Source organism: Cyclopterus lumpus, chromosome 13, assembly GCF_009769545.1.
Source record: "Cyclopterus lumpus isolate fCycLum1 chromosome 13, fCycLum1.pri, whole genome shotgun sequence".
NCBI lineage: Eukaryota > Metazoa > Chordata > Actinopteri > Perciformes > Cyclopteridae > Cyclopterus > Cyclopterus lumpus.
The window spans coordinates 4,568,606-4,586,025 of NC_046978.1; the positions used below are offsets into that span (position 1 = coordinate 4,568,606).

Below are 17,420 nucleotides of genomic sequence, written 5' to 3' on the forward strand. Positions count from 1 at the left end.
CTTTTTATGAACTGTGATGATCTTATTCATTATTTCACAACCATAGAGTGTGTATATATATTTATATATATATATATATATTTATATTTGAATCCTGATTAAACAGCAGATTTGTGCTATTAAAACTACCCGACCAGAGAGAGGTGTATATAAGTTAATATATTTCAACACCTGATTGAAACACTAGAGGGCATCATGCTGTAATGAAACACAACTGAGGCTTACAGAGAAGTTTATTGAAAGATTGGTAACATTTTTGTTTTTGAAAGATCCACATGTTGACAAATTATTAGATATGTATTTTCTCCCTTACTAATACACTCAAACACTGGTTATTTACAGCATACTCACATCATAACAGCATATCAAAACTAACATTCATTCAGATACAGATACATTGTGTTATAATACATATCATATATATTTCACATAGTAGACATTATGACAATAATATGTTTGAAATGTAAGCCATTACTGTTTTGCTATTGTTTATGCTGTGTCACTAATCCAGGAGGTGTACTTGAATATGATAGATCGTACGTTATCACAGAGTTCATCCATTGTTTGGTGAATGCACATACATCCCATCTGCTTCCTGCTGTCTCCCAGACTTGCAGTACCGGTACCACCATCCCTCCTTGTCCATCTACTTGCCGTTCTTATGTTTCTTCTGTTGGAACTTCCTGAAATGGGTCTGGATGGTGGCAGCGGCCTTCTCAACTTCAACGGGGCTGAGCGGAGGAACAGCAGGCGTGGTGCACGCCCCATTGCTGGCATTGGAGTCTGAGCACGACAGGACACAGGGGATAGCCAGAGAGGCTGAGGCAATAGCCATGGAGACATAGTCTGTAGCAATGATTAGTTCAAGCACATTGTTTTCATATTAGCCTTGATTCAAATGGGCTACTTTAACTGGTTGAAATTTGAGTCAGTCAGATTTGACACAATCAAGTAACTTTAAAATGAATTCATAAGGCAGAAAAATAGCCTGCCTTAAAATGAATTAACAGTGTTACTTACTCTTTCTATACACGCCTATGCTGTTCCTCCTGAAGCCTTCAAACTGTGAATGAAACAGTACAGCTGTGTTAGAATACACTCACTGACGCACAGAAGATGCATGAGATACCAGACAGGTATGACTACGTTAACATGTTATCTGGAGCAGGAATGAAACATTGTTCACATACCACTGACGGTACAAAATCAGACACATGCGAACAGATCACAATCACATGGGCGCTTTTGCTCAATTCTCCAACTCAATTGTACAACATGTGCAGTACTTAAAGAATGAATGTGCATGTGTGAATGTACATTTGTGATTGCACCAGGGTGTCCTTTCTTTCTACAATTAGGGTGATGACATCAAACACAAATCCCCTTGATTGGGATTACAGCTCAAGCGGAGCAGCGGCAGGCAGGCCAGAGGCTGAGGTCGACAGTTGACACACCGGCTCAACGAGATCCAGCCTGTCCTTTTACCAGACATGAAGGTTCAAATGGGGGACCAAAGTGTTATTCACTTCCGCCATCACCACCAAATGTTAAGGACATTTTTTTGGGCTCATGTTAACTATCAACATTCCTCCTCCAGCTGGAGTTCAGCTATTTGCCACCTTCATCGTTTTACGTCAAATCTACATCAAAGTAACTAGTTACCTCAACCTAATAAAAATGCACAAAACATCCGCAGACAGGTGTACTTCAGTTTTCTTTCAGCGTAGGGCATCAAAGGTGAACGGTTTGAATTGAAATGTGCTTCTTGTTTCAAGAATCCATAACGAAAGCCTCAGAAAAAGCCAAATAACTGGAGTTGTGGACAATATTGATCTATATGCAAGGCCTTATTGAGTCACTGATATTGATTTTTCCTGTGGGTCAAAAGATCATTGATTAATGTACTCAGTTTTATGTTATTATTTTATAATATTTAAGTGTTTCTGTTTGAACCCACAGGCTTTTATATCATATTTTTTTCATTTGCAGTCCTCTGAGACACTGTAAGCAAACATAGAACATGTCACATGCTCACATGCTCACATGCTAAATCAAGCTTGACTGCTAAACTGTTCACGTGCTCTGTTACCATTTCACCATTAGATAACAAAAGATTAGTGCTAATTTATGACCAAAATAACTGGCAGCGGAATTGCAGGAACAAGTTTCTTGTCTCCTTTTGAAACGTAACCCGGAGAAAACTCTAGTAGAGAGATTGTGTTTTTTGGTGGATGACTCAGTCATGTGCAGGATGATTGTGTGTCGTATTAACTGTAAGAAATCAATCTCCTTGGTGCGTCGGCATGGCGATGTGTGTGACAGCAACTATACTGAGGTACAGATCTCATTACAACAAACCTCATCTGTTTTGCTGCTCCTCCGACTGTGGGACACTGAGTGAACATGCCACGGTAGAGGCTGGGACACCATGTAAGGCAAAGGGTCCTGTTGACGTGCAAACCGCACCCCTATCTGAAAGAGAAAAGGAATTTGGGTTAGAGGTACGTGTGAAACATAAGCAACTTCACCACACAACTTATCACTCTCACAATGACTCCCCACATTAATGTATTAAATACAATTTTAACAAAACATAACATTTTCAGTACAGTTTGGCTTCCTGAAATGTATTGGTGATACTTTACTTTTTACTGCTTTCTTTTTTTTTTCTTCAGAAACATGATAATTACATAATTAGCAGAGATGAATAAGGTTTAATACTACTACTTTGGTTTAACATCAAATTAATGCTATTTTGATGGCAATATAATCTTAATTTATTTTACATTGTCTGTTTCAACATCACCATAATCAAGTTTTGAAGCCGTCTATATAAACCTGATTAATATAAGACGCTAACACACACAGCACTTTACCCACTCGTGTATTTCTTCAATTATATAAAAATTCTATTTTTATTTCAGAATATTTTAAAATAAAAACGTGTATTGAATGATATTAAATGTTTCAAGTTACCAGAATATTAGTTTAAAACATTCAATACATAAAAAATAAATAAATAAGCTGCATTTCTAAATATATTTTCTCTATCATTATAATCATCTTACCGATTCTACGACTCTGACCACCATATACATGGCTGTTAGCATGGTGATCAACATCTTGACCACTATTCCTTTTGGGTTTCTGTTAATCCTTAATGTTGCTGAAAAACAGGTCCGAGCAATCAGGAATGCAACACCAGGCTACTCAGAGGTAGGAAAATGTAACACACAGTGTGGAGTATGTCCACTCACACGGCTTTCTCAAGAACACACAATCACACATACATACACATGCACACAGACTTTTTTCTCACTGTCTCTAAGACTACTAAAGAGCTTTGCAGGACCGAAATAGAGAAGCAGTAATCTTTTCCTCTGCACAACGCTTATCCATTAGGTGTGCTTTCACCTCTTAGATCAGGTTTTTATTTTGTGTTCATTTTAATCCCATGTTGTATTAAAATAAGCCTAACTGATAATTTGCCTTGCATTTCATTTTACTTTCCTTTAAGTTAAAATGTAACAACATGGACTTAAATAAATCCATGTGTTGTTACACTGGTGTGAATCAGGGAGACACTTTTAAATAAGTAGACTTTTTGACGTAAAGGTACAAATATGTTTTTATGTTTATAAATCATAGCTACGGTCTTTAATTATAATAAATCAATAATGTACTTATCAAGAACACAACTGGGGTAGCAAGGTTGTGCAAAAATCCTGCCTGGTATTTATCCTTTTTCATTTTGATAATGAATGTTGGTAATCCATCAATAAATGCTTAACAAAACATATAAGGATATTTTACATAGAAATGGTTATTTATGTAATTATTTTACATTGCTTTTATGTTTAAGTGTATTCCCATGATGTGTGTGTGTGTGTGTGTGTGTGTGTGTGTGTGTGTGTGTGTGTGTGTGTGTGTGTGTGTGTGTGTGTGTGTGTGTGTGAAGTTGAATTACAGGACATGGTTTCTAGCTGTGAGTATTCTCATTCACTTAAAATTCACCTTAAGACTAAAATGAATATGCCACAGGGGTTTCTAAAAAAAAAGAACTCAAAAGATGAGGCTAGAGGGAGCAGGTTAAAGCAAGGAGAATAAGCTTTCTATGAATATAGGGGACGTCAGTATGCCAGCAACTCAAAATAATCAGATAGATCTGAGAGATCACACATGACTAAGGGTTTGTGTGCGTCATTGTCTGCAGCCTTGCCTCTGAAGGCCTATGAAAGACAGACACCGCCTGCTGCTATCTGAGTACCAAGCGTGTCATGTGAAAAAGTTTTGCATGATGACTGATATCACTTGTTAACTCTTTTCTACGTGTGCCCTCATGAGTGTTGAGTCTCTGTGCGTAAGACTGATGTCCACGTTGTTCTTAGGATTAGATAAGTGCAGGAATGTGTTTTACCATTAAACAGACGGGTATAAGAGCACTGACTGAAAGGCAACCACAGCAGTGGCAACAGAAAAAAATGTGAAGGATACTTCATTTACCAAGCAATTTTTTTGTTAGGAGAAATAGGTAAGAAAATTATGATTTTAATACAAATTCTACCAAGGAACACACGCACTATCACAACGATAGCGGCTGTGGCTCAGAAGAAGAGCTGGCTGTCCTCCAGAAGGCTGTGCCAAAGGTGTGTGTGAGTGGTTTGTTTAGATCCTGATGGGCAGGTAGCACCTTGCATACAGCTTCTGCAATCAGTGTATGAATATGTTCCCCAAATATTAATTAATATAAATATTAATATTAGTATATACAATATATACTTGTTTGAGAAATATTACATGAAATTGCATACTTGTTGAATGATGAGAAATATGTTGTGTTTGTGCAGAAGGATATTGTGTGCACATCCAACACTATTGAATATAGCACATTCAATGACTGGACAGTCAGTGTTCTTTGTCTTTTTCTCTTATTTCAGGAGAAATATGAAACTAAACCTGAAACTACTGTATGTGCATTTTACGATACAGGAAACACTTTGTAATAAGGTGCACAACACAAATAGAAACTGCTGTATAAGGGAGTCACTTTGATGTTGATCAATTATGTACTTTATCCATCTCCCGATCTGATGAGAGGCCACTATACAAGCATATCATGTTCAGTCTGTCATGGTTGAGGTATTACTGTAGTAAAAAGAAAGACATTTAACATGGAGAAGAATGCTTCAGGAAGAATGTTCCGCCACACAGAGGTTGTCCTAGAAGCTTGAAGGTAGTTTTGACTGTGTTGTACTGCCAGTTGTATGGCAGTAATGTTTATGTTATACATTTTTATCATAGGTTTCCAGTCAACACTCTGTGATGTGCCTGACCAGAGAAGAATGGCTTATGTAAATCTTTAAAGAGAGTCACTCAGCTGGATTCATCATGTCAGTGAAGCTCCCTAAGAGGCTGAGCTGCAAAAAGAAAAGTATGTTTCCTTTTTGTATTTAGATGTTGTAGAACCATGTGTTTCATATCTGTGTATCTATGTATTCTTTTGATTTATTAATTAAGATGAATTGCTGAAAACAAGAATGTAACAATTTTGAAGGAATGCCTAAAAGTAGAAATAAATGGCAAAATGAATGACTGGGCTACAGTGTTTTGCTAATCAGGTGTGCAGTTCTTCAGACAAATCAGTGGCACCTATTTAAATACAACAGTCCATGCCACGGTCTGAGTTCCCCTAAACTTCAGCTAATCCACATATTTCTACTGAAAAAGGCAGAAATACATTTGGTCTGACTGCCATAGCTTCCTCATGTGACTGGTTTAAAACAAAATGAGATAGAACCGACAAGCCAGGAGTGATGTGCTTGGTTAAAAGCTCTGCATTACTGAATGCTTTAATGTGTTTAGCCATTAATGATAATTGGGTTGGCAACAGCAAGTGTAGATTTGGATATTAATGGAACATGGGGATGATGTGTTTAAGGGGAATCCAGCAGTTTTGTTTGCCGTGTAGCTGAGACTGGGGACAAATATAATTATAAAATGTAAAAACAATAACTTTTAATTCCCTTATGTCCTATATATATTACATGAACAACAAATATTTTGTTTGATATTTTTTACTATTTAAAAAAAAAATCAAGTATGTTGTTTCTTTTCATTCAAAGTAGTCTAAGGAAACTAGTTCACAAATTACAACTACAACTATATACAATTAACAAAACCTCAGTACAAGTGTATATTCAAAGACGTGCATCTCACATTATGTGCAAGTCTGATTTAAATTATTATTGGTTTCTTTATTTTTACAAAGAAAAAAAATGTTTTTATCCTGATCATATTAAAATTAATTTCTACACGAATTATAGAATATCCAACAGTTAAATTATTGATTATTTTTCAAAACAGAATCACCTAAAGACAATGCCCAGGCAGAGGTCCTAATTAAACTGGGATTAGAGGCCTTCTGGACTACACCACTGGACCCAGCATCTATGCTGGACATCAGCACTTGGACTCTGGAGAACCAAACCCCTCTAGAGCCCAAGGATCTACCAAATGCTTTCCTTCAACGTCTTTGGCTGCTTAGCCCAGATGCACGAAGTCCCTGTTGCAAACCTCTGCACAATGTTCTGAATAATGTCAATAAATCCCCTGAGGAGATTATTGATGGTATTGGTGAAGAAAGCAAGTGTGCCATCAACCCCCTTGATCTAGTTACAGCTGTATATATGTCTGCCAACACGTTCCTTCAGCAGGAGATGACTGTGCGCATGTTGCAATGCTGTAGTTGTTTTCTGTGGGAATCTTAGGGAGAAAGAAAAACAACTTCTTGCCTCCTGCAAATCAACGGCAAGCAAGCTCATATTGATTAACCTATCAGAGGCTGAGAGGAATGAGAACAGCATTGTGGGGTTTGTTGATCAGAACTTTGAAGAATACATGGAACTTTCTGGAGTTTCAGTGCTGCAAGGGGGAGATTTGAGTCAGGAGCAACTGGCGACGAGGTTGTGTGACACCCTGACAGATCTGTTAGCAGACAAATTGAAACTAGTTTCACTTTAAGCAGCAATGAAATTAGCAGAAGAGCTAGGCCTTAATGTAGATGAAGGGGTGGTCTGTAACAAGGCAATGGCCACAGTGGATGAAGTTTTGAAAGGTTTAGATGAGGGATCTGCTCAATTTAGGGAGAAACAGTTTCCTTTGCAAGGACATTTGTGGAGTAAACTTTGCTGAAATAGAAAAAGAGGAGAGCAAACAGAGGAAAAAAGGAAATCAAAGTGATCCACAACTTCAACAAAAAAAGAAAGACATCTTGGTTGAGTTGAGCAGTTACAAAATGACTCCAGCGATGAAAATGTTCACTGATGCGCTTTTCACGACAGATAAAGTGGAGAGGTCTTATTTCCTCAGTTGGATGAAGTTGAGACTTCGATCGAAGCAAATCGAAAAACTAAACAGTCCACAAGATCTATTCACAAACCTACAGACAGGAAAGAAAGATGAAATGCCAGAACATCAGGATGAGCTCCAAAATGGAGCCACTGACTCCCAAACAGACAGTGGTAGTTTCTGCACAGATTCAACATTTGAAGAGGAAAGCACTGAAGAGCTGCCTGTAAAAACGGCACTGCAAGTTTCTGAGAAGCAGTTTGAAATAGGCCAAGAGTTAGAGCATATTTTGCAAAAGTCTACAGAAATGACCGTAGAACCACAGTCACAATGTAAAGAACATCTTGAGTCGACACATGATCCAGTCAAGGAGCAGCAGTTATATCTGACATCCAACATAAAAGAGATTCAGGGTGAAGAACACATTTCAGATCGCGTCTTTGAGGACCAAAACCATAATTTTGAGTCTGGAGAGAATAGAGCCTCAAGCTGCCAGTGGAACAAACTAGATGAACCAGAGCTGACACTAGCTCAGGCAGATTTGACTTATTCTGCCAAAGAACAAATGTGCTTAGATGTTAGCTTAGAACATCTGGTAGCCTCAAGATCACAGCCTAAGGACACTGATTCATCCTCGCTGGGGCTTGAGCACTTTTTGCGTGAGATGGCCCTAATTTTTGAGCTAACGCATATCAGCCCTGGGAGTTGGAGCCCCAATGTTTTGCGTCTCTCTAGCTTAGCTACAGACCTTCTAATCTATGGGATTCCACTTGAACTAATGGATGGAGATGCCTCACACATTCCCATACGCTGGCTGGGCTGTGTCTTTGCAGAGCTCAAACGCCGCCTACCCCAAGAACAGTGCCGGACTCGAGTGCTGACAAACATTGGAGTACATCATGGTATGAATGCTGAGGTTCTTTCTGCACTATTTGGGGTGAAATTTCCTGAAGGAAAGTGGAGATCCACTCGAGGGGTTTACATGGTTGCCTTGTGTCTTCCCGATAACCTCAGAATGGATAAGGAGTGTGATTTTCTGTTGTTAATTGATGTCAAGGTCTTTGCTCAATGTCTCTTGACAATAAAAACATTCTGATCCACCACAATGAGATGGCCACTGTTGCAACAGGCATGAGTGATGTTTTAATGCAAAATATCTCATCACATGGTGGTACTGAATTTGAGACTAACTTCACTGTCATGGTCAATGCTCTTCTACGCATCAAAGAATGTGGCTCCATGCCCATTTGCCAACTCCTGGCCCAAGATGAAGAAATAAACAGCTTAATACAAGCATCACAGTTAAGACGTGTATCGGATATACTTCAGACTGAGACTGGGTACAGAGGAACTAGCAATGCTGACAACCAGTATGCAAAGACCATAAGCTACATCACCCATGTCAAAGGGCCTTGGTACAATATGTCCCTCTCTGAACCAATTGATAAGCAGTATAGTAATGCTGTGTTAAAGCTTAAGCTGAACCTGTTTGGGGCATTGAAGAAGTGTGCAGCTAAGTCTGAAGCCACAGGTCTGCCTGAATTCATGAGTCGTTTGTGTGCTATTTGGGAAGCAGTGAAAACAGAATCCTTCTCCATTGGTCTGCAAAATACTGACATAGCGTTAGCCTTCTCTTTAATGTGCACAAAGGTTTCCCAATGGGAGGACAGTTTCCTGGAATACATGGAAAGCTGGCTTAAGGGGGCAACAAAGAAAATCTTTGCCACAAAGGCATTAAATGCTGCAATCCAAAATGGCCTTCTGAGCGAGTTGAATGATGAAGTCAGAGAGGAAGTCAAAACGGAGGTGGACAAACTTAGTTCAAAAGTAGAGGCCTATTTGATAGAAGATAGTCTTCTACAAATGAACACATTCAGGCCAATCCTAATGAGCAATATGGATGACCTTCAGGAGCGAATAACTGAAGAGACAATACAAAGGTTGGATGAAGTCAATGAGAGCCATCGTTCTTCAACACAGTTGGAAACATTTGAGACCTTACTGGAAAAAGAAGAAGAATCAAAGCTACGTGTACTTGTAGAGAACAGCAAGTCAACCAAAGTTCTCTTTCAAGATACAGAACTAGAAGAGGAGTTTGAGGGTGCATGGAGTAAGACACTGTCCAACTTTGACTTCAGGCCTTCAGAAACAGATGATATTACTGCAAGAGTGACTCATATTCTGAAAGATAATCTAATAAACTGTGGTCTCCAGAAACACAGAAAAAAACTTGAAGTCATCATCCAAAATCAGAAATCTAGCTTCCAAGTGTTTGATGAACATTTTGGATACCGCAGCAGATTAAAGCACATGTTTGAAGACAACAACAGACTGCAGAGGTTAGAAGCTCAACAGGTAGCATGCAAAATAATAGAAGAATACAAGCAATTTTTAGCAGATAAATTGCGTTTACCAGCAGATTTCTCTGACAGCTACATTACAAAACTGTTAGAAAATGTTGAAAAAGCTTTGAAGGAAAAATCTATGCAAATCAGATCAACTTTTGAGGTGGATCTAAAAGTTTATCTCTGTAGGGCTGCATGCCAAGACTTTCAAAAACTACATGACCGCTATGCCAAAGACAGAGTGCTTCTGACATGTATTACTGCAACCAAGAGCACTTACTTGGCAGAGTTTATCTACCAGTTCAGGAAGAGAGACCAGTGCCAGAGGGTGGCTCAAGCATTTACTTCCATGGTCATCAAACCGACAGTGTTGGATTACATCCATAGACCATTGGGGAAGCGTATCATCGAAGATCTCCAAAATAAAGTCCAGCAGTTTCAGTCCCCACGTGCCTTCTTTAAAGCTTGCTGGAGGAATTGATAGAAGAGGATCACTTTGAGAGCTTTCTGGAATATTTGCTTTCTTATGACAACTTCAGAGTGAGGAAAATTCAGGAGAAAGTGATGACTCACCTCTCTGAATCAACCAACTTTAATAAATGGAGGCATCAAAGACTTGGAGAAATTGTAGGAAAAGTAGCAGCAGCAGTGAGTCATACAGCAGAAGATACAAATGGAGTGCTGAGTGATACAAAGCCGCTGCTGGAGAGAGTGTGCCTCACTTTAGATACAGATGGAGATGTGGATGTAATCAGGGCCCCGCTGGATGGACCTTTCTTCAGTATTACCACAAAATGGGATTGCTTTGTCACATGTCTAATGGAGTTATTGGCGGCAATGCGGTTGGACCTGAATGCATGGCCCAAGGCAACCTAGGCATAAGCAAGAGCACACACAAGATGTCTGTGGCAGACAGGGACCTCCATTCCCTCTACCCAGACTGGAGCATCGCCCCTGAGGACCCAAACAGCCAGATGTCCAGTGCTTACTGGAGGTACTGTGTTTTATTGAGGCTTCAATATCATAATCCATCCATCCATCCATTTTCAATACCGCTTATCCTCATTAGGGTCGCGGGGGAGCTGGAGCCTATCCCAGCTGACATAGGGCGAAGGCAGGGGACACCCTGGACAGGCCGCCAGTCCATCGAGGAATATCATAATCATCCATCCATCCATCCATTTTCAATACCGCTTATCCTCATTAGGGTCGCGGGGGCGCTGGAGCCTATCCCAGCTGACATAGGGCGAAGGCAGGGGACACCCTGGACAGGCCGCCAGTCCATCGAGGAATATCATAATCATAATAGGTTAAATGTTATCTGACATAGTCTGTTACTGTGCTAGTATTGTACCAGTTAATATTATTTGTATGCAAATTATCCCCAATTTAGCTAAATATTCTTACATTTACAGGTATGTCTTGGCGAGGTTCAATGAGAGGTTTGCAAAGGAATACGAGCAGGAGCCAGCAGAGATTCCTGAGGAGTGGGAGAAGATCACTGAGGCGGAGGCATTGTCCAGTCTGAGGAAGGGCTTCCTCAGTGAACACTACGAATTATAGGACATGATTGTAATTCGCTTTGGATAAAACTGTCACAAAAATGTAATGTAATGATGGTCAACAGATCAAACGGACCATTCATTAAAAATAATGATAACTGATTAGTTTTGATTTATTTCTGTTTTTACTACTCTGTGAATTATCCCTTTGAAATATATCTAAAAAGTTGATTCCTTATTATCTCACTTTCCTCCACTGCCTACTGATCTGAAGACAGTGAAGAATTATCCGGTCTTCCCATGCATTCAAAGCCAACTAATGACAAAAACCTGTGATATATCATTTTAATATGTGTTTACCTATAATTTTAAAAGGAATATGTATGCACTGGGATTTAGAGAAGGGTAGAACTTGTAAATTACGTCATTGCGTCATACTAAAGTTTTTTTTTCCTGTTGAATTGCCTCGTCCATTTGTGTTTGTTTTGATACATAATCACATGAGTCAATCTGCCCTGCAGCAAGATGGAGAAAACAGTTTCACACAGCAGCAGGTTTCCAGATCCATATGAGTGTAAATATGGCAGATTGATTGAGCACACTGCTCCGTAAAAGAAGGCAGAATATATTTGATGAATAAAAAAATTATGATTGCTGATGGATAACTGTCTGTACTAGTATTCAGCTCGGAGGATGTTCGTTGCTGGGGATTTTGGCACAGAGTTGAGTTTAAAGTATCTATTAAAGGATTCAAATTGTACAAATACCGACTGAAACAGACTGATGTGTGACATTAGCTGTATCATCAGAGTTGTTCCTGGGTAACAGAGTAAAAAGCAGGTTTGATGGTCAATTAACATGCGTAATAGTCGTTACCAGACAGGCAAAACCAACAAAAAAGAGCAGGTGCGGAGGCAGGATGGAGGGTAATTATACAGGATGCAGGTCAAACACAAATAATCAGGCAGATAAAGCAACAGCACACATACACAGCAAAAAAAAAATTAGCTGGCAAAGGGTGACTAAAAGTTGCACTATTATACAATCATAAGTTATATCACAAGAATTGAGGTCACAGCATTTACTGACTTGTCACCAAATCTACAGGAATCCTGGAGGAAGTTTGATTCATAGGATCTGTGTGTTTGTTTCTATACTAAAACTGTTGCAAGTGTCTAAAATGCATTCTCCAAACCCCATTAATGCTACCACACAATTGCCAGAGTGAAGTATAACCTTCTTGAAATATCATTATTACAGTCCTGCAATAAATCTTTATCAAGGTTATACATTTTTAGAGATGTGGCGATTCATAGGAAGGGTAATTCTTTTTGGGCATGATTTTCCACAGCTTTAACCTTTTTAGTCTGGTGAGTGGGAGTGAACAGATAGATTTCATAACAGTGTCTACCAACCTGAGACAAGTCATTGCAGGATAAACACAAGTGTAATAATAATATCATTAATTATGTCTGTGTTGCATTTAGGTGGCGTATTGTGCATGCTGGCTCACTGGAATGGCTGTGACACTCTAAATAGAACGGGACCATATAATTTAATTTGACCATTTACACCTGTGTTTTCCCTGTGTCAAAATGGCTGCCGTGAAAATGGCCTATAGCACAATATAAGTTGCAGTTGATTTTAATTCCTAACTGAAATGAACGCAAACCAACAGGTAAAAAAAACTTTTGTTTGGAAAATTGTCACCAGGAATATAAAGCATACAAAGTTTGTATAGAAAAGGGGCAAAATATACAGTAAATACCGTATTTTCCGCACTATAAGGCGCACTTAAAAGCCTTTCATTTTCTCAAAAAACGACAGTGCGCCTTATAATACGGAGCGCCTTATATATGGATTAATTCTGGCTGTGTTTACTGACCTTGAAGCGATTTTGTGTGGTACACAGCGCTCTGTCAAAATGTTTTAATACGACTTTGGTAAACTACAAAGCTGCACAGCTTGCACACCAAACGCGTTGCGAATATTCAATATTTCAGTTTATTCGCCAGTCAAGTTGTGTTCATTTGTGTCTTTCGCAACTGGCTTGTCTCGGTAAACACAATTATACATTCCACCATCCACCACGGTCGAAATAACCACTAGTTCTGCTTTATACTTGTTGAGGACATCCCATAAACGTCGGAACATCTAACGCCCTCGTGTTAGGGTTCATAACATCACCCGTAGGCTCACACCGCTCGGGGAGTTTCACCGACTCCGCCTCGATAACTTCCGCTTCCAGCGCTACCAGAGCAGCAGCAGCCGAATGGGCGGAGCATCTCAACGCTGATTGGCTGTCGAGTTGCGAAACTTTTGCAACTCACGTTGGAAGTTGAAATATTTCAACTCTGGCGAAATTTCGCAACGCGCAAAACGCGTCTATCGAAACGTCCGGCGAATTTCAACCAAACGCGTCTGTGCGTTGACTTTACATGGGATCCAGACGCGCGAAAGATTCGCAACACGTTTGGTGTGAACGCCCCTTTACGGCTACCGTAGTCAGGAGCGTCGCGGAGTAATACATACTGTGCTTCGCCATAATATTACAGTGTGTGTGTATAAGGACCCCAAAATGGCACCTGTCAAGAGACACGCTTACGACGCGGACTTCAAACTCAAGGCTGTCAGTCACGCAGTAGAACATGGGAATAGAGCAGCTGCGAGAGAATTCAACATTAATGAATCAATGGTACGGAAGTGGAGGAAGCAAGAAGATGACCTGCGCCAAGTAAAGAAGACCACACAGAGTTACGCTAACGTTTGATTTAGCGGTATCAGACTGTTTTTTTACGTGTTACAACTCAACAAGGTTGGGAGTTATTGTGAATACGCTCATTAACGTTTGAATAATGTTGAGTTATTGTGAACACGTTTAATAAAGTTTGACTGACTGACCGTTTTGTTTCGCCTAATGCGCCTTATAGTCGGGTGCGCTTTATATATGAAAAAAGATCGAAAATAGACCATTCATTGACAGTGCGCCTTGTAATCCAGTGCGCCCTATAGTGTGGAAAATACAGTATTGTGCTTGTGATTCGGTAAAGTTCTGTACAATAGGTTGTGCAGTGTGTGGCAGTGTGATTCACCAGTCTATGGGGAATCACACAAAGTAGTTTGCCCAAATATATTTGTTTTAATCCACTCCATCTTTTCAAGTTGTAATGTAGCATATGATTTGAAACCGCAATTTCTAGCAGCAAAGCATGTAATGTGCAGGACATTGCTAACATATCTGTGCTGTCAGATTACTTTAAATTTAAAATTGACAGCGAAAACTGCCAGCTATGCCATTGTTTTCACAAGGCAGTAACAGCTCCATTCACCAAGACCGATATGATAATGTATTACTTTTGGCTGCCTACCAGACAAGAACAAAAAGCAAAAATAGCGCCCAAGCTAACAGATGCATTTGAATCCACAGTATTTCTCAAACCCAAGCAAGTGTTCGAACCATGCAATGGTACTCAGCTTGGAAGTGTCTACTATCTAGATTTAATATACAATTCTAGTTGAATAGAGCTAGAATGTTGTTCTATTGGTTATCATTGGAACGAGGGGTATGTAATGCTCTGCTGCAATATCTGGCATGCCACAACCCACACAGTAAATGAATCAGTTCACATCATCATGAATCAAAAATAAATGCACACAGAATAGTGCTCTCTTGTAAAGCCCACTTGTACTTCAAGTTGTAACACCTTTTGGTATTATTGTCATCTTCTGTTTCTTTCTACCTCTTCTTCAAAAATAATATGCACACTCTGTTTTAGTTTATGGCCTTATTGTCTTTTTTATTTTCAATCAAGGCTCCTTCATACTTATCCTGCCTTATTGTCAAATAAAGCGCTGCATCATTTTTGGTTTATGCTTTTTGCTCAAATCAATAGACGTATCCTTTGTCCCTACTCTACACTGAAAGCACTACTCATCTGCTTTCACTTCAACCACTAATCTTATATAACATGGTCACCTCAATTATCTCTCCTTTTTCCTTCACCACTTTCATCTCTATAGTTTCTTTCCTGAAGGGTGGCGCATGTACCAACAGATATATATGGAGGTCAGAGCTTATCTGCCATGACATTGAATCAAAAGATAGACAGACTGACATTTAGCAAGGCCGATGTGCTGAGCCGCTATTCCATCAAAACATTATAGTTCAGTGGTAATCAAACTCAAATATTCAACACACTGTGTGTGTTGAATATTTGAGTTTGATTACCAACCTGGAAGTGTAACAACGGCTGGCAAAATTACACTCATTTCCCCAAAACCTTTAATATTTATATTTTACAATAAAAAAATTATTTACCCTCTTATCTCCTCAGATAGTGTGATTCATAGTAAATAATTGTTCCAGCCAAAAGATGTACAATTTCCCATTGTTTCACAAAATATTAAATAAAAGACCAGACAGAACAGAACTTTGTTTTTCTGGACCATTAATCCCCTTAAAACCACTCAGACAGAGTACCTTATTTTTTCCCATATTAACTTTCTTTAAGCTCTGTTCTTACCAACATATCTGGCTCATTAGCTGCTAAATACTTCACTATGTTCACCAGCTAGTCTGTAACTGTGTCTTTTAGCTGAGTTAGTATACAGTTCAAGAGGCCAGACCATTTAAAACATAATGCATAAACACATACAATATATCACACATCTTACCTTTTAAGGTTTGCAAAGACAAAGATGGTTGAAAGATCAAATGTTTGACATTTGATGCTTGACACACAATCAAACCTGTATTTATGTACTTGAAGGCATGTGTTTATTTTGTACATTTCAAGTGAGTGTTACTTCAAGTCCTGCAGTGTGAGTCCTTTATCTTCAAGCTTTCAACAGTGGCGAGACAATCCAATGAGTTTTCTTTCAGGCAAAAAGACCTGCCGTGCAGAATTCCTCTGAAATGTAGCAATCCATATCTACTGATTTCTCCTATCTGTGTCTTTTTGTTCAGCTTTTTTCTTTGCTCAAAGCTCTCATGTGTTGGCAGGATATTGTGTTCTATTGAGTCGTCCATCTTGTATTGAATTGGGCCCCAAATTGATGTGATGTGAAATGGTTGCAATAGAATAGAATATATTTCTGAGCTCAAGTCAGATCCTCATAACGTGGCCAAGAATAGCAATAAGGAGCGACCTTTACCAAAGATAGAGGGAGAGGGGGTGAAGGAATAGCAGTATCTGAACATTCTTAAATGTGGCGTTTGACTATAAAAAAAGGCAGTTCAAATACATTGGTAGAGGAGTGACATTTGTGGATTTTGTATTTAGGACTATGACAATTTAGGTACAAAATATTGCAGAGGCATGTGCTGACGTCTGCCTCACTCATTTGTGTGTGCATTTGCAGTTAGTCTTTTTTGGTGTAATAACTGGACATTTTCCCAGGAGACGACACAGTAAATAGGATTCTGTCCCCTTTTCACACTGTTGCTAATCTCCCTCAATCCTCATTGGGTGTGGAAGAATCAGCAGGCAATCAAGGCTGTTATTCATCAAATAAAGCTAAAATAATAGATTGTCCTTTCCTCCTTTAACAAGGGATACATGCAAAAAGTTGTTTTTGTGTGAAGTGTCAATGTGTGTGGATGCAGGAAAAATAAACAAGAATGGGTGGGAGGGGGCACAGTTTATGAGGATTTCATGGTGAGAGGTTATGTGGGTCCCTTTTCTCCCTCCTCCGTCACTCTCACTCAGTGCTGAGTGAGGCAACACTTCTATAAGCTGCAGGAAAGCATTTCTAAACACACATGTAAGATCTGTAACTAGAAAGAAAGGGAGTGAAGAAGAAAAGGCGACAAAGAAAAGAGAAAAAATTAAGCTTATTTGCAGAACTAAGGCGACAACACACAGGGATATTCTCAGTATCTCCAATTTCAAACAACTTCACAGGTAAGAATCTTAATCCTTAATCCTACTATATTGTCTTCATTCACATTTGCATATTCATCCACACAAGTGAGGACTTGCACACAAACATAGCATCAACATTATTCCACACATGTTCTTGGTGATATTTATGTGCTTTAATTTGCATGATTGTCATATTAACAGTTTTATTTGCAATCAGTTTCAGGTTGCTGATTCACAAGTATCATATTATACAAGCAGCATGCATGAGTTGGACAAAACATGTAACACCTGATTGAAAAGGACCTCAGTGACGAAATAACATCATCACAATTACAACTGCTGCAACAAAGTTGGCCAAATAA

The 17,420-nt window shown here is 39.2% G+C and overlaps 2 protein-coding genes across 8 annotated transcripts; one reads left to right on the plus strand and one right to left on the minus strand.

Moving 5' to 3' along the window:
• Positions 1–218: 218 nt before the first annotated feature.
• Positions 219–3,169, minus strand: LOC117741624. 3 transcript variants are annotated; one of them, XM_034548767.1, is made up of 4 exons: positions 3,069–3,169; positions 2,359–2,472; positions 1,021–1,063; positions 219–783 (listed from the first exon to the last, which is right to left on the minus strand). In XM_034548767.1, exons 1-4 carry the CDS (start codon positions 3,120–3,122, stop codon positions 647–649), a joined length of 348 nt encoding a protein of 115 aa, XP_034404658.1. In that variant the 5' UTR covers positions 3,123–3,169; the 3' UTR covers positions 219–646. The 3 variants fall into 3 exon arrangements, with proteins under 3 accessions (XP_034404658.1, XP_034404657.1, XP_034404656.1); XM_034548766.1 differs by having other exon boundaries at positions 219–819; XM_034548765.1 differs by having other exon boundaries at positions 219–846.
• Positions 3,170–4,442: 1,273 nt separating this feature from the next.
• Positions 4,443–11,911, plus strand: si:dkey-202l22.6 (interferon-induced very large GTPase 1). 5 transcript variants are annotated; one of them, XR_004610773.1, is made up of 4 exons: positions 4,443–4,531; positions 5,302–5,431; positions 6,364–10,686; positions 11,108–11,911. XR_004610773.1 is itself a non-coding variant. In XM_034549200.1 (3 exons), exon 3 carries the CDS (start codon positions 8,416–8,418, stop codon positions 10,171–10,173), a length of 1,758 nt encoding a protein of 585 aa, XP_034405091.1. In that variant the 5' UTR covers positions 4,443–4,646; positions 5,302–5,431; positions 6,364–8,415; the 3' UTR covers positions 10,174–10,787. The 5 variants fall into 5 exon arrangements, 2 of the variants coding, with proteins under 2 accessions (XP_034405091.1, XP_034405090.1); XR_004610772.1 differs by lacking the exon at positions 11,108–11,911 and adding an exon at positions 10,762–10,802; XR_004610775.1 differs by lacking the exon at positions 6,364–10,686.
• The last annotated feature ends 5,509 nt before the right edge of the window (positions 11,912–17,420 follow it).

Bases quoted from the DNA above. Each gene is read 5' to 3' on its own strand.
- LOC117741624 (XM_034548765.1), bottom strand. From the start codon at position 3,122: ATGTTGATCACCATGCTAACAGCCATGTATATGGTGGTCAGAGTCGTA. The intron at 2,473-3,068 runs GTAAGATGATTA...TTTCTCTTTCAG, and splicing joins TGGTCAGAGTCGTAGAATCG to ATAGGGGTGCGGTTTGCACG. The intron at 847-1,020 runs GTAAGTAACACT...TCATTGCTACAG, and splicing joins CATAGGCGTGTATAGAAAGA to ACTATGTCTCCATGGCTATT.
- si:dkey-202l22.6 (XM_034549200.1), top strand. From the start codon at position 8,416: ATGTCTCTTGACAATAAAAACATTCTGATCCACCACAATGAGATGGCC.